Here is an 18,193-nt window from a genome sequence, read left to right as displayed (position 1 = left end):
TGTGTTGACCCTATTCACTCGATTCTCGTGACCCTATTCGCCCGAAAGTGTAACATTTTTCTGTTCATCAGTTGGATACACTGCACCAACGACAATGATGGCGGTAAATCTTATAATCTTTTGTACGACAACTAAATGCCATGCTATGCACAAATGATCTTTAAAATATCGCATGCAGTACAGTACAACACTAATAAATACATATAGACATTTTTAAAACACAGCTTTTTCCCCTCGTCTACTTACATTTAACACGAGTATTATAGTTTTTGGCAGCTCCAAATACACTACTTCTTGGTAGCTTCTACGTTCAGCAGCAGTGCCGGATCTACAAATCTTCGACCCCTCCCCCCGGCAACGATACTTCACACTGAATATATATTGTAGGCGAAGGATGAGCAGACTTTAACACATATTTAAAATTAAATTGCAAGTCCTCAGCGCCCAACTGGTTTTCATAATGTTATTATACTTACATTGCAAGAATTAAACAACACAACTCAACTTCCAAAATATTATTTCACTTTATAACATTTGATATAAACTCATTTTCGATTTCTGACACAAGACACTTTATTTCTTCTTCTTCTTCTTTTTTTTTGTCCCTGTCAACATTATCTTGTCGACTTTGGACATCGTTATTGTTTTTTATCTGTTTTAATGTTTTCTTCTAAAGTTGATAGTTAGTCTCACAAATTAATCGGAATCACAAATATATAACAATTATTATAAATAATTCACTTTTTTTTGTCCATTTTGCTGTTTCTTAAAAATCACTTTATATTTCAAGTCTACATTTTCGAGAATATGCATAAACAAGACACTTTAAGTCAATATTCTTACATATAACAAAAACGAATCGAAATCAACAACTTAAAACAAATATCGACATTGATACAGCGTTCTTAATCTCAAGAGTTCCCTGTTAATTTTAACATCTCACGACATAAACATTCACTCAGAGTAACTGGACGAAGAATCCGGAAACACCTGCAAAATAATAAGTAGAAAAACTAGGACCTAAAATACTTTAATAAAACCGCGTGTTATCGATTATTGAGAAACATGGATGTTAAAAATATACAATTGAAGAACGGCTATACATTTTTGAAAGAGAAATATTTGGACCAAGTTGAACAGAGAGCTAGATGCATTGATAAAACAAAGGAACATAATGAAAGAAATTACATCTCGAAGGATAGCCTGGATTGGTCATACTAAATGAATGGAATAAGCTCGAACAGTTTGCATCCAGACTAAGATAAATACCAAAACGGAAGCAGATGTAGAAGACAAGTGAAGAAAGCAAGCAGAGGATAGGAAGTATTGACACAAGATTGTTGAGTTGGCCAAGACTCCATAGAGAGTTGTATCGCCGTAAGAAGAAGATAAACATTCTACACAAACACCCGATGGCTTCCACTTATCCATCGATTGTACTGAAGCAGTTGAATGGGATCTCAAGCCAAAAGAAACATATTTAGCTCTTATAGGAGTTTCGTCTCGGTTGCATAGAGTTGTCCACAATTAATGTATTTACGGTTTGGAGCTTTGTGTTATCTTTCTTTTGATATTGTTTTCATTTTCTAGTTGCCTTATAAACCAGAAGATTTATTCTGGTAAAGCTCCCAACTAAAATGATCTGTCGTCTACGGCCGTTGTTGCCAGACATATATTTCGTGAAAACTGACCTTCTTGTTGTACGAGGCAAGGGCAAGCAATGGATATGAAACGCTTAAAAGATAAATTCTTTTCCATTTCTCATCTGAAATTCCTGCTGCCTGCGTGTCGGTTGCCTTTTCTCCCCTTCGCTGTGTAACCAAGTATTCTAATTCGCTTCTCCAAGAGAACGGCGAGCTCTGGTTGGCAGACAACAAAGCACGTGCTGCCTCCAGCGCTCCTGTCAGTGGGTGGAAGAAGTCACGTGATATCTGGCAAGGTCTTTCAGTAGACGACAGATCACCGAGTGACGGAAGCGATACCAGGATAAACCTTTTGGATTATACATACTGTTACAGTATCGTTCCTGTCCAGTTTCTTGTAGTTACTCCTGCTGTACTGGAGGAATTGAAAATAAGCAAATTAACAATGTAATTAATTTCTCGTTTGACTAATTTATGCAAGATTCAAAGATCACCTGATTTAAAACTCAATACTACTTTTTATGGGGTTTTAAAGGAGACGGCGTGTATAGTTAAACCACAAACCCTTGACCGACAGATATAAATATTTGACAAGAAATCTAAATATACCGGTTAAAATGTTTAAAAAAGCGATGCAAAATTCAATAAAAAAAAACAATATATGTAGAAACGCTCCAAACAAAAAGTTGTGTACTCATTTAGTGTTTTACATAAAAAAACAACTTTTATTTATTTCAAAATTATAAGTAAATCAAATGGGGAAGTTAATATTGCACCAGGTTTTTAAAGGATTGGAAGTGTTATTTTCATCTAAGTTAACTTACTTAAGTTACTTGCCGTTAAGTGCAAAATATATTTACAGGAAGTTATGGTATATTTTAAGAGAAATACGTTTGTTTCCTGGTTTTAGAAGAGCTGGTACTCTAGCGACATCTCTCGGGTGAAACATAAATCCTTTTATGATTCTGTTATATTATTTCTGTTCTTTGAATTTATGATCATTAATAATGAGGTCAGTAAGTATATGTCATTCTTGCTTTGAATACGTGAGCACGCGTGAGTGTATGATCTGTGTGCTTACGAATATGTCCACGAATAAGCTTTACTAATGTGCGTGTGATGTTCATGTTGATGTTCTTCTGTTTTTGTAGAGACGCTAATTGTCCGAGCACTGGTAGCGCGAACACGGACGCCTATCTGCAGCCTGGTTTCTTGCCTGAAAAGAGCGGGAAGGAAATCCTGCCGCCTATCCAACACGAGATGAAGTAAGACAGCTTCAGGTTTCACACGCAGCTTTACACACGCACTTTCCCACAGCATGTTTACGCAACGTACGCAATGAACAGGGTATATTATTCACCACTGGCGCTAGATCGTAAAGGCACTCTCACTGTGTGTTACTCTGCACTTGCACTAGCGAACTTAGTGCAAGGATAATCAGAAGCACTTAGATCTTGTACCCACATTCTGTACGAACATTGAAATTATACTATATGCTATTGTTTTGTGAATCTTCGCGAAATTGTTTAATGTTTAAGCTAAAGTTTACGATTTAATTTTAGGATTTTATATGCATAACTTCGACATTCACTAATCTTACTTCTGATTAGTTGGTTGGGAATTTATCCAGGTTCGGTGAAAGAGGATAGAAATGGAATTGATTTAAGAAGAAGTTAAAAGTTGGAGCTACTCTCACTGCTCCATTTACTAATCTGTTACTAATAAGGGAAGAGGGACGACATGTTCATTTTCACTTTCATGAAAGCACCGTCAGATATATATAGCTTCTATCTATTATATTATTTTGCGAGATGATATCAGTAGTTAGCCGACCTACGTGGAGGTGTGGTTAGCACAGCGCGCTACGACGTCATGGGTCCCGGATGTTCCTTGCGACTCTCCTTTTATAAATTTCATCATATCAGTAATCATCCTCATCTTCGTGATTAGCAAAGTGATACAAAAGCGAAGTAAAATGAACCAATCAGGAGTTATCACGAAATGATTCTAAAATTTTAAAAAAAACACCCTTTAAGTGACTCTAACTTCAACGAACCATCAGAAATGTCAGGCAAGTAATTAGTATTAATTCATTTATTATTGCAGGTTCAAAGTTACTTTTACTACTAGGTACACCAATTTTACTCCGTTGGATGAAGAAAACGAAGAATTATGGGGGAGGGAGATCATGTAAAGTGATCAATAAAGTTAAAAAAATTACTCTGAGTAATGGGATAGTGGTATACACGATGTCGAAATTAAATATTTTATGGGGATTGTGACATGATCTGGGATGCGCCATTGGCTTGGAGGGGATCGGCACCTAATGTAAACCAATGACGTCATTCGAAACTAAACTACCTTATTACACTGAAAAATGATCTAATATTACTGTAATATCACCGGCAGCTACGGCAACAGTGATGTTATTGTAAAATTACAGTTGTTCCACCGTAAAAAGAAACGCTAACTGTAGAAACAATGAACCACACCATAAAACCACACCATTCTTGCCGTTCATTTCTTCGCATCGGAGCTCTCCCTGGCAGCAGTAGTATAGACCTGTTGATACTAGAATATCAACTTTCATGTACTTTTATGTAAATTATTTTGCATTTCAGAATCAATATTGCAACTATACATTACATTGAATTTCTAATTCACACGCAAACGGTGAGCAGACTTTTATACAATTTTAAAGTTGAAATTTAAGTCCTTATCCCTCAACTGAGTTTTGTATAATATTAGGGCTATACATATTCTGTTGCAAGAATTAAAACACAATTTAAACTTTTAAGTTATTACAACCTTAGTGACAATGAAGTTCGACCAGTCACAAATATAGGAGTGCGTTGTGAAAGAAGGAGAACACATGCATATGCTGAACATATTTTATTCAGCAGGCTACATGGAACAAAGGAAAACATAAATTTCCGCTGCAACGCAGCAATGTATGGTGTCCACACAAAATAAAACATTTTCGTCCATCTACACGTGACATTGAAGTTCGACCACTGTTAGAGGGGATCCTGTTTACCATGGTGTGACGCCGCCCCGTCGGTGAATAACTGTGGCAATGCGTCGGGGAATGCTGCGGACGAGTCGTTCAAGGTATTCCACATCGATGCGGTGCAATTCCTCCTGCAGGCAGGCGATAAGAGCAGCCACTGTCGTAGGCCCCCTCTGTTGCACACGTCGCTTAAGAACACGCCACACATTCTCAATGGGCGAGAGGTCGGGACTCGATGGTGGCCATGGCAGAGTTCGCACGTGATGGCGAGTCAACCATTCTCTTGTCAGCCGCGCTGTATGAGGCCTGGCATTGTCGTGTTGAAAGATGAGACGCCGCCTGTGGAACAGGTGCCTTCGCACTGTGGGAAGATGTCGCTCCAGTATGCGTGTATAGGCGTGTGCATTCACAATGCCCTCACAGACGTGTAGTGGGCCAACCCCAGATGCCGTCATGCATCCCCATACCATCACTGACGCAGGTTTCTGTACCCGACGTGCATAACATTTTGCTTCATTCTGTTCCTCCTTCCGACAAATGACTGTTTTCCGTATTTTCCCGTCCACAACATTGAAAATGGATTCGTCCGTCCACAAAACCCTGTTTCACTGCCGAAATGTCCATCCCCGGTACATTCGTGCACACCGGAAAGGAAGGGTTTACGTTTCGCCTTGCACACTCGGTAACCGCATCGCTGTAGGTAACGGCGAATGGTTCTGGTTGACACTTCAATGTGAAAGCGTTCTCGAATCCACAGTCGTAATTCGGCCACAGAAACATGATTGTTGGTCTGGATATAGCGCCTAAATATCCGTAGGTCGCGCACGCTCAGCAGGCGTTTTCGACCGGGGGCTTTACCTGGCTCTGTAGTACCCGTATTTTGGTGGTGTTTGATGATGCAGTGGACGGTTGACTTGGGTAAGTTCAGTTTGCGCCCTATTTCCCGTTCACTGAGTCCTTCCCGTTGCAACTCCACCACTCTTCTCCTCACGGTGTTGTCAATAGGTTTGCCCCTGGCCATGGCGATGATGCACTGCGGTTCCTCGGTGCACAGCACGCGCTTATATACGGCAGACTCCCTTATCGTGTCCGTGACGTCATGCTTCCGTCGAATGCGCCACTATCTGGAATTTTTCCGTATGGGTCTGGTGCCTGGTCGAAGTTCAATGTCACGCGTATTGTTCCCCGTTTTCGTTCTTTACGTGACCTTGGGTGCAACATGCTGGGATCACGATTCTTGCCTGCTCACACGCCTCCTCTTACACACATGCGTCACTTCTGCGGGTCACCCATTCCACCGCCTATGCCTCTGTGCATTTAATCACGTATTCCTTTCTGGTCGAACTTCATTGTCACCAAGGTTGTATTTCTCTTGAAATAACTCGTTTACAAACTCAATTTGCATTTAAATACAAGAAATTACATTGAATACATTTTTACTTCTGTACAAAAACGAATAGAAATCAACAACTTTAAAACAGCGATATGTATACAACGTTCCTGAACTCTGCTAGTCCTGGTTAATTAACAAATACACATACAATGGAAAACAGAAAACATACTTCTTATTTGTGAGCGTAGAAGACAGTCTCAACATGGATCCCTTTCGATACTATACATTTGAAATTGCTTGTCACCATATACGGTATTTGTAACTTACTTAGAAGATGGATTCGACTTTTTTGAGTTTCTGCTATTTACGGTGAAAATACTGTAGAATAAACGGTAAACCATCAGTAGATTATACGGTGCCACCACCGTAGAATTAAGGAAACTTTTACATTGTAAGCAAGTATTAATTATTCTGAGCTATCTTGCAAAGAACTTGGAGTTATTAGTTCTGATAGACATTTACAGCGCCACTGAAGTAAACATTGAACAGTAGTGCGGAATTTTTATCCATCCCACCTTGGACAATAGCCAAGCATCGCTTCATCTTTTTCGTCAAATAACAACCGTTCAGTAATAAAAGAATTGCGAGAAACAAGCGTATATATGAAGATTAAAATATTATTTCCATTTTAAGCAAACAATACTCGTTTCAAATAGTAAATAATTATAAATTACTTATTACCTGCAAACATTGTAATTCATTTAGATCGTAATCTGTAATTCTGGCTGACATCTGAAACTATTGATTTGCTTTATTTATTTTACTTCGCTTTTTTGTGCCACTTTTGGCTAATTTTGCGACGATGGGGATGAGTGATGTAATGATGAAATTGATGAATAGACACTCACAAACATCCATGCCCAGGCAAGGATTCGAACCCGGGACCCCTGGCGTCGTGGCGTGATGTGCTGATCACTCCTCCACGGAGCCCGGTCTAAAACTGAAAACAAAATTTGGTTGGTCAGTAAGACTGTTGTCTATGGAAACCTTTTTAACTAACGATGGCTACTGAAGAATATTTCAATTTTGTGAGGTCCTAATAAATGTACCCAGTCCGAAAACATGAGTTATTTTTAGGTCTTTAATTCAAAATAATGCTCTCGTTTGTCTGAAAAGGAGCTGCCAACGTCTGGTATCGCTAGGTCTAGCAAGAGAGATTAATTGTAAGCATGATGTCAATATCCGGTGCTTCTCCGTGTAAGGAGATGCTTCAATACCAGGTCGTGTCGGTGACGAGTGGGGGAGGGGGGATCTATGACGACAGCAAAGTAGGCAGGCCGCCGTGGAGAGAGACCGGCAGTCGGGAATCGACTGTTCGCGTGCATCACGGCAACGCAACACCCAGAGTTTGTTATGCAGTTGTCCGGGCAACATCGGCTACCGACCCAAAAGGGGGTTTGCGCGTTGCAGACCGTCTGTTTTTTCTCCCCCGATATATTTCCTCATTGTCTGTCCTTGCTACGGCAAAGAAACAGGGGGAGGTCCTCTGCAGGAAATGCAAGATCCAGAAACAGTACGACGAATACGCCATTGACTTCATAAATGCCTGTTCGTCCGCATTGCGGGTTCCACGCATCGAGGGCATGGAGGCGGCACGCAACACGCGTGGACATGTCCCGACGGTCCGACTGGCGTACTGTAAGGGTGCGGTAATAGTGGGACATTTTAGCGCCTGGCAAGTAGACAACCTCCATTACTGCAAATCGGGTTGCCGACATCTAGACGCTATCTGGCACGAATATAGAGAGTTGACCGAGCATTTAAGTTATTTCCGAGACTGATCGTGGGTTAGCGGTTAGCGTAACCCGAGTACGATTCATTGAATAAAGTAATTTTACGTCTTCTTTCTGCCACTCTTGGATAATCGCGACGATAATGATGAGTGCTGATATGATGAGCGACGCTCGCAAAGAACACGCTTAACCAGGCCGGGATTCGAACCCGTACCTGGACATGCCTGAACTGCAAAGATTTCATAATAACGGTTTATCGTAACCTGAACGCTAACCACTGAGCCACGAAGGTCGTTACATTTTCCTTCATGTGTCCAAGGTCAAGAATTCGTACGGCAAGGATAGCCTGACGGTAAGAGGCTGACGCTTGGCGTCATAGCGCACTGTGCTAACCACTCCAACACGAAGGTAGGCTGACCCGAGTACGAATCTCAAGAAGGAGACGCCCTTATTTATAATATGAGGCTTACTCCTCCATCGCCGCGACTAATCTTAAACATGTAGTAAACAAAGTAGAATATCAAATGCAATGATGTACAATATCAGAATTCACGCATTAACAACAGGATTTGTTTTTAAATGTATTTGATATATGATGATGGGTGGCCGCGGTGGCTCAGTCGGTAACGCGTCTGACTACCATGCTATAGGTCCCGGGTTCGATCCCCAGCCGGTTCAAATCCGGGAACTTTTCTAACGGTGGAAGCGGCCCCGGCGCCCACCCAGCGTCGAATAACATGGGTACCTGGGGGAAACCCTGGGGGGTAAAGGCGGTCAGGGGCGTGATGCTGATCACATCACCCCCACTCACGACCGGACCAAGAAAGTGTGGGGCGTTCCCCCACACCCCCTATACGACTTCATGGCGTGGTGCTATGCACAGGGGAACACTTTACCTTTACCTTATTTGATATATGATGACACATGATGATATATTTCATCACATTTTCACTATCTCATAAGATCGTTGGAATCTGATTCCAAAAAACCTTGTTAATTTAGGATCACCAGAGCCACGGTGGTGTAGTGGGTAGGGCGTTTGACTGCCACGTGGGAGTCGGGGCTAGGCCTACAGTTTGAGCTGAGATGTGTGCCTGTCTACTGGGAATCTAACCCGAGAATCATTGATTACAAGGCAATATGTCATGGGGAAGTCTCAATTGTAAGTTTATCCCAATTGCTTTCAGTATATAATATGATTTTAGTACACACTCATCACTCATTCTTATCATTAAATTTATTAAATTGGTAAAAACTGACTTGAAGTTGACATATCAAGCACAGTATCATTTTCAATTTAGGCGGAATGTTTCACATGTAAATACATTGATACAGTCACTCGCAATAAAAATGTAACGCGAAGATCCTAAAATAGTCACTTCTCTGCGCGTTGCGTGTGTTGCCTATCTCTGCGGCAATGAGCGAACTTCAATAGGAAGTCTTCTATGGCAAGTTCGTCCACTGCCGTACAGTTAGGCAACACACATAATCATATACTGGAAGTATTTCCGGATCTTCGTGTCCCATTTTTATTGAGCATGACTGTACATCATTAACGTTACTAATTTCGGCTATTTTATGTTAATTTTATTTCCCTCTAGATAATACGAATGATATTCCTATGAAATAGAGGGACAAATCTAAACGAAGAATCGAACCTAGAGCTTCTTGAGTTGTAGCACGTTACGTTAATCAGTTCAACACATAGGCTGGCAGAAGCAATATTAACAAATTCAGATACCCTTCTTGACAGTCTTAGACGACCCTACTATGTATTCTTCTTGCCAGTCTTAAACGACCTTAGCCCATCTCTCTTCCTGTTGAAACCACAGTTGACAACTGAAACAGTTGCCTCTTCACCCCCCTTTCCCTGGCTACTCCTCTTTGATAACTGTCACTCTAACGCCCAGATCGAGACGTGTAAGATCGTATGTGTTGGGTGTAAAGATAAGCTTAGAGACAAAGTAACCATAAACTGGGTGTTTGTAAAAAAAATAGGAATATTGGTTAGTGTAAAGGTGTGTGTTTGGATAAATCACTGCCTGGCGGCATGTCCATGGGGAGGGACGAGGAATAAAGTGTGAAAAAGAACCAGGGGAGAATGTTCACCTGCGCCTCCTCTTCCCATCCTAACTAGTCTTTCATTGTCAGTGTGCACCACAGCCCAATTTTATGGCTACGGAGGACGTTATAAGATGTCCAGGACTGTATAATTTTTTAGTGCATCCACCTAATGAGGATCTTACAGATAAAATATTAAGAACAATTTTATCTCATTCAATGTTGAATCTTATCATGAAGAAGGAAATATAATGCACGTAAAACCCGGGACATATACTTTACAGAATGTTCTGCGTTATATTCTAAGGCAGTCGTGTCAAACTCAATTCGTGAGTAGGGCCACATAACTATAATCTCAAAACTCTCCAGGCCGAACATCTCGAACCCCAACCCCTTGAAGTTCACAACTAAGGGATTCGCAGTCTTGTGGAGGGGGAGGAGTCTAGTGATTTCTCTTGCAGCATCGTTATATTATATAAATTACGTATAGATACCCCAAAATGCTAAAAATTAGCAACTGCAGTGGGATGCAAATAAAAAAGAAGGAGAATTCCCCATATGTCCCTTCACATACAATACCCTGCTTAGAACTGAATGATTACACGATTACATGTTTGTGTAATTGTAATGGAAAATATTTTAATAATAACTCTTATTTTCTTGAAATGAAATTAAACTGAAATATATGTTCGTAGACAGTGATGCCATTTTACATCCCTTTTTTAAATATAAATTGGTTACGATATGCAAACAATTTCAAGAGAGCTTTTATGGACAATTTCGTTTCCCAGAGATTTGACACCTTTTCTCTCATAAGCGAGCATTTCAATGTGCGCATTACGTTTTTGTGAGCAGGAACAACTTAATGGAGACGAAAAATGTTCGTTAGTCATTCGTAATTGTTGGGCTGTTTTATTACTCTTCATAATGGAGAACAATGTTCATAAAGGTAAGGGCTGCCAAACATCGCTAAACATTCACCAGCAAAATGGTTTAAACTGCTGTGGGAGATATGAGAATAATTTAGGAACGCCCATCTCGTGATATTTCTCTTTCAATAGCGAGTATCGGCATCAAAAGGACAGGGAGCAGTGAACAAGGAAAATTGCTCCTTCGCGGCCTTTGAAGATTTAAAACCTGTTTTCAAATTCATCAAGTACTATTTTTACTTTGGACGAGTATTGACTTAAATCAGGTCCACTGTTTGGCCGTTGGTATTCCTGACATGTTTGGAAATGACTGATAAATTATAACTTACATACATCATTTATAAATTATATATATATATATTACTAACTTTGATAAAGAAAGCTGTACCTTTGCAAAATGGCCTCAATTTCTTTGAAAATCTATTTTCCTGTTGTGCTACGGAAAGGAATCACGTCAAGCAGTTGTCACATTGAGATGAGAATCGCACTCCCAAATGAATAGAACTAAGTGACACAGGCGTCCGTCTATTGCGAGCGAAAATGTAACAAAACCACCAATTTGGCTTTCAATTGTTCACTGATATCGTCTGCTAGGTCATCAATTACTGTATCTCCTGAACTGTTTTTCTGATTTTTTATTTTATTTTGATATTTGTTGTTTAGCGTTGCTTTTCTTCCACTTTTGATTAATCGTGACAATGAGGACGATAGAGTGGAATTGATGAAGGAACAAACACAATATGAACATCAAGCCCAGGTCGAGATTCCAACCTGGGATCCCAGGTGTCGTAAGGAGCTGTGCTAACCATTCTGCCATGGAGATCGGAAACTGTATTTCGTGATAATAGAAATATTTGCGAATGAATTCACTCAATCAGGGCACAAATTTTTCCACGCTTGGGCAACGGCATGGATGGTTGTGTGAAACTTTACCAGAAACTGACTTTCCTTGAAGGCAAACCCTTCACAATCAAGAAACTGACTCATTGGCGACAGAAAGTATGCACGCTTCCTTCCCCCACCCAACAAGATACTTTTGTACTTCATAACTAACCTGTCAAACCAACTTGCTTAGCCGACATCACACCTACTCGTTGATGGAATGCAAGAATGTACCTATGTAGGGAAAATTGGTCAATCTGGTGGAGTTTGGACGAGTCGAGGCTTGTTTCATGAGCAAAGAAAAATCTGGATAACTACCTATGTATACATAGACAGTCACGAAATGTACGTATGGGCAAGGCGGGCCACATTACGAGTTGCTGCGGGCCGCGAGTCTGACATGGCCGCTCTAAGACAGCGGTGAAACTTAGAAGCTATTACAACTATTAAAAGTTCACATCAACCATAGATCGTATCAAGAAAAACATTTGCTGCCGAACTCCTGGAAAACTTGAAAGATCTACAGCTTAAAGTTGCTGTCTCTAAGTCTTCCTATTGTCCAAGTTTCCGTACTGTCAAAACACCCATGAATTTCCTCCTTTATTAGTTTGTTTTTGGAAGAAATTGTCACTTCCTATACTGAACTTCCGCTTGGACACAATCTATTTTTGTTCCACACCGTCCCTAGTCGGAGCTGTTTCTCCCCCTTTCCCCTCTGGCTGCGGAGGCTGGAGGAAGCAGAGAGTCTGCCTTCTCGGCTAGTCTCCGCCTGGTTGCCCAACACCCACATGGAGAGATGCCAAAACAGACGTCGCTGTCTAGAGAAACGTCTGCTGCAGAATCCTGGTTGTACAGCGTTACGATTTTTGGTGGTGGTTTCAAATTACACGGACGCATTAACAATGCTTGGAAAAATAAAGTACAGGCGAATTAACTAGTTATCATGTGCACGAAGCGCACCCACCTCTTAACATGTGGCGAAAGTTTTGTTCTTGTTAGTTTCAAAAAAGCTGACGTCTCAAGCACGGTCCGTGACAAAACGCCTTCACGAGTTGGTTCACAGCGATGGCAAATTTAGCGGGAGGGACACGGTGAAACTTGCCCCTCCAAAAACAGACTGCAGCTACCAGCTGTTTGCAGTAGCGTGTAGTGCTTTGCTCCGCCCATTCACTTAATCTGAAGAGCAAGGTTACCGATTCACGTAACATAACATGTTTTCATATCTACTATTGTCTATCCACTGTAAGAACAAAGTGAAAACAAATGCACGTGTTTTGTGGGAACATCGTATAGGTTAATCTCAAAGACGACTATCCGTAGGAATATAGTACGTATGGTAAAGCCATAGCACTATGCTAAACTACTTTTGTAAAATTGTGTGTAATAATTGTAAGAATTATACACATACGGTCAATATCTCTCTCTCTCTCTCTCTCTCTTTCTCTCCGCCCTCTCTCTCTCCCTGCAGCATTCTACTGTACATGTCTGAGTCTCATATGAACTATCGTAAGTCAGATGTTTGTTTACATTCACTTCATTCTTTCAGTGGACCAAAAATAGCCCTTTAAAAATTTGCACTGCTCACGTAACGTCTACAAAATATCTTTGTCCTTCCTCTTTTCGAGCAACACTGATTTTACTTTTACTATTGTGATCATTTCTAATAGGCCAAATGTGAATTTTATCTTGTTGAATTGGGCAATATTTGTATAAAAACACAGTTGACGTACATTGTACTTTAATACGATTCTGAGTACAACATTGTTTACCAAAACAAATTGTTTAAATCGGGAGGTGGTTATATTTCAATCATCCCGTACGAAGAGTAAGCAACTGTGGTTATCTACACATTCACTTAACTTTTTCAATTTATCCTGGTGACTTGTTTGCACCATGCTTGCAGACGCCTGTCACTTCAGTGGAGATTAGCTCGATCTAGGCGCCTCTCGCGGAGAGACTGCGAAACTTTACCAAGTTCCATTCGCTGGAATTACCAGTGGCCTTGGGACTTGATAGATTGATCGTCTGTCGTTGGTCCACTAAGGCAGGGGAGAGTCGGACAAGCGCCCCTAGTCACCTTTCAGGCACTCTTACATGAATTGATTACACAGTATTTCTAAGTTTTTAGTAATCTGTTATATTGTTTGACGCAAAGTGAAGAAATGGAATTTAAGTTTTTACCTTTTGAAAACGGCTCTACAGCAAAACTGCTTTTAAAGAGAAATAATTTTTCGCTTTAAATATTTTGTTTAGTCTATAGTTTTCCGCTAGTTCGAAAGGAGGATATTGATGTGTTTGACAAGTTTTGTCTTGTTTTAGAGCACTTAACGTTTCACTAATTTGTTACGAAACTTGTATCTATGCAAGAAAGTGTCTTGCTATAGTTACTTTACAGTGGCTATCTACAGAGCATTCCCTGACATTCGCTACGAGATTCGGCGGCAAGCGGCCCGGCATCAGCGCTTGTCTTTCCCGGTGAACGGGTCCGCGACAGTCGGTAGAGTCGGCTATTAAAATTACAGTTTTCATATTGTGTACTAAACTTGAGTATAGAAGGTGTTGAAAATGATGTCCCTCTGCTGCAACATATTCCTGGCATCTCCCAAGGAAATTGGCATTTACACGTGCAAGTTCGTCTACTGTAATTCTCCCGATTTCTCGTACAATACTCTCTTTTAACTCACGATTGGTGTGCGGATTGTCTTCGTATACTTTATTTTTTAGATTTCCCCATTTTTCTTTCGACTTTTATTCAGAACTGACCCTGTTACTCTAAACTTTTTACGAGGTTTAATATAGTGGTCCTATGTGGAACGGGAACACCAGGAAATTTCGTTGCAAAACGTCGTCGCACTTCTCCACAATTCCTCTTTCCGAAGTAACACTCGACAAGATAAATCCTTTGTTGTAATGTAAACTTTTGTGGTGCCATATTAAGCCACAATCAACACACAGACACGACACAACACAACTTCCGAGGGAAGATTATACTGGCGTCAGTCTGCAACGTCAACAGAAAGGGAAGAGAGCGAAGGCAGGGAGAGCGAAAAAAACAGACTGTAGCGTGCGACTGTCGCGGACCCGTTCACCGGGAAAGACAAGCACTGATGCCGAGCCACTTGCCACCGAGTCTCGTAGCGAATGTCAGGGAATGCTCTGTAGAATTTTCCACCTGAGGGTGTACAGTAGGGCCAAAATGACCAAAACTTTGGCCTGAGTGAAATATTTTCGGGGGTGTTGAGGAAATTTTGGGGGTTATTAGAGGTGTGTGGATAAATCACTGACCACCAAAAATGGAATAATAGTGGATCTCCCAATAACGCTGTCGCATTGTAATTCAAGGTTTCGGGTTTGATATCAGCATTGCACAGTGGTTCGGATCCCACTTTAAACTGTACTGTAGGTCCAGTCCCGTTAGGGTACTTCAAACAAACCTTCACAAATTTTGTATAATACTATTCGTCATGGCTGAGTCAACATTTGATTTCGATTATTAACATTGAAAATCATTTCGACATCCTTCATGTGTTTGCTGAAGCTACTCTTCAACTTCCAAATGGAACATTTTTACCACTATAAAGAGTATACGTTTGTTTGAGGTTTAATTTCACTTTATGCACAGATAGACTAATCGAGGCTGGACCTGCACTACGTGCCTCCACCGGGTATCGATTACAAAGTAATATGACTAACGTACGTACGTATATATATATATATATATATATATATATATAGATAGATAGATAGATAGATAGATAGATAGATAGATAGATAGATAGATATAACCTCTATTAAATGAAACCGATAATGGTGTATCACAAACTGACTTGCCAAGCATACTTCCCAGGTGCCGTAGCACCTTAACCGAAGTTTCAACTTGTCTAGGTATTGACCCTATCTCGGAAAATTGTTGAGCGAGTGCGTGCGTGGAGTCATGGAGCGAGTTCCCATTGTTAGTTCTTCGATTGACCGCAGGAACGCTGTGGCTGCTGTGTGTGGCAAGGAGAGCTGACGCCAAGTGCCAGTCGATAACTCCAAGTTCCACGGCGCTCTGCGTGTGGGAATCACCACGTGGTCCCACGCAATATCCCAAAAATCCCAATCGTCTTCACGGGTTTCACATCCAAACGTGGCACAGACCCGTCACTAAGGCAACCTAACCTACTAGCCTAACCTACTCGAAGTGTATACATCAGGAATCATTCAAGGTGATGTAAGAGATGTGTTATTACTTGACGTAACTCCACTTTCTCTTGGTATTGAAATTCTAGGGGGAGTATTAACTCCACTTATTGAACGTAATACTGAGATTGCCGCTAAAAAGCAAAGCATTGTTGTTGTTCTTTGTAAAGACTCTCAAGGCTTGCAAGAGTAAATCACACTGCACCACCCGTAACGAAATTCGTCTGGCGTACATACACGTTTACCTGTCCTGTTATCTCAGCCGGCATACACGTTGTGAGTAGATTAGTTTAGCCTAGTTTTGTTTCAGTGACGTCATGCATCGAAAAGCGATACTTGTGCAACTCCTGCGTGTGAAAAGTAAATAAATCTATGGCGAAACTCTCGGAAGCTAGAATAACAGTTATGCTTCTTTCCATTGATTTCCCGATTAAGAACCAAACTCCATGATACAACAGCCCTGTAAGGGTCAGGTCTGCCAGAGCGACTTTTTTATTGTGTGCCACGTGGTCAGCGTATCAAGTCCCATCGCCGCTGTTTTCTAGCTTTCCAGACTTGCCTCTTCAAGCGTCATTCGCTCTAGCGAAAAAGCTCTCAATTCCGTACGCTATCTAGCGTAGTACGCTCAAACTATTTGGCGCTCGAGCGAAATCTTCTCCCCGCAGCACTCTACTGTATACCATATGGTATAATACATGCCTCAGTCAAAGACACGGGCTCATAACTAGATCTTTGTATTTTGGTATGGGATGGTAATAGATATAGCCATGCTATTATTTTGTAACTACGGTAGTCAAAGTAATTTATGACAACGCAACGAAACTTTCGACGTCAGTTGCAATTGCAAAATTCTCCTTCACGGAACGCAATATTGGGTTCCAAAGTGAAGGTTCCCTAGTTCTCTTCAGGGAAGATAACATTTTGAGTCAGTTGATAATGTCAATCTACGCATAGTTTCGTCTTTACAGATATATGAACGTAAAAATATGTAGTTTCTGGCACACAAGAATTCCGAATACAATACCTTTTTATTCAGATAAAGTTACAGTTGAAACAATGAATGGAATAGGAAATTGGTGCCAGGGGCAACTGAAGATAAAACTTTCACCAGGGAGAGGTGGGTTTCTGGCGCCCCCTGCTTTTCATCCTGGCACACCTAACTTTCCACCTCCGCCCAATAAAAACCTTGGCCATGTTACATATTAACTGTTTAACTTGCGAAAAGTAATTGCCTTACCCTTTTAACACTTTAAGTGTTACTGTTAGAGAACACGTTTATTGTAGGTATGTATTTATTTAATACACACATAATGATATAAAGATAACAGTACTCTGTTAGCTTAAATTGCTACATGATTTTGTAATATACTTATTATGCTTTGCAGCAGTAACTTCAGTTAATTCTGATCTATACAAATCCAATCCTTTCTAAAACATATACAGAACAAGGTCTGCCCAAAAAGTAAAGAGACTAATTCTGGATGAATAGTTTTATTGAAACTAGGTTCAAATACACTTAATATTCTTCAAGGTAGAATCCTTGAGCGTCCATACAGCTTTTAAAGCGTTGCTGCCACTCTTCGTAGCAGCGCAGGAAGTCTTGACATGAGATGCCTTGTAGAGCACTCGTCGCTGCTGCTTGGATATTTTCGACCTTCCGAAAACGGTTTGTTTTCAGGTTAAATTTGAGTTTTGGACCCAAAAAGAAGGGTCTGGGTTGTACGGTGGGTGGGTAAGCGTTGCCACATTTTTCTTGGCCAGAAATTTCCTCACTTGCAGTGATGAGGAAGATGGCACGTTGAGAAACCAGGTGTCTGCATGTTGAAATATTCCGAAATCATATGATGCACCACCTATTTTGGCAGTCTCACCTTATCTACGATTAACCTCACACTCAAACGTCGGTCAGAGTGCACAACGTACTTCACTTCAGTCACATGGTGAGCAGTTATGGACGTTGATGGGCGCCCTGAGCGTTGTTGCTCCGCGTCTTGTCTTCCTTCTTTGAACGCCTTGTGACACCTGCACACTTGAACTTTCGACAAAGTCTTGTCCACATAGGCTTGTCTTAACATTTCAAGCGTGTTGGTAACGCATTTACAGAGTTTGACTCATACTTTGCGTTAGACTGTATATACACCTGACATCCCCCACCAACCGCACCGCCCAATAGATCCATCCCACAATCCTTCTGACAAGCACTAAAACAATCGTCTCATTACTTTTGGGACAAACTTTGTATATAATCAGAAATATGGTTTAGGTATTACTCAAGGGACTCGCTCCAGACATTCACCCGACCTGGAGTCGCCATTGGTTACTGCACAAGAACTTTCAGCTAAGTTTCATCTAGTTTTGCG

General features: G+C 40.9%; 1 protein-coding gene across 9 annotated transcripts in view; it reads left to right on the top strand.

Annotated features, from left to right (window-relative positions):
- Positions 1–18,193, top strand: part of tipE (temperature-induced paralytic E) — a 77,581-nt gene that overhangs the window by 32,602 nt on the left and 26,786 nt on the right. For 8 of the 9 annotated variants that reach the window (XR_014441793.1, XR_014441790.1, XR_014441792.1 and 5 more), the window contains exon 3: positions 2,795–2,908. The exons of the other annotated variant lie outside the window; for it this stretch is intronic. Coding sequence is in view for 4 of the 8 variants with exons in the window: in XM_083124062.1 (XP_082980188.1) it covers positions 2,795–2,908 (114 nt within the window). In the remaining 4 variants the exon portion in view is untranslated. The remainder of the gene's footprint in view (positions 1–2,794; positions 2,909–18,193) is intronic. 9 annotated transcript variants of the gene reach the window in all.

This window comes from Lepisma saccharinum, chromosome 6, assembly GCF_977018435.1.
Source record: "Lepisma saccharinum chromosome 6, izLepSacc3.1, whole genome shotgun sequence".
NCBI lineage: Eukaryota > Metazoa > Arthropoda > Insecta > Zygentoma > Lepismatidae > Lepisma > Lepisma saccharinum.
This window is presented reverse-complemented; position numbering and strand designations above follow the sequence as displayed.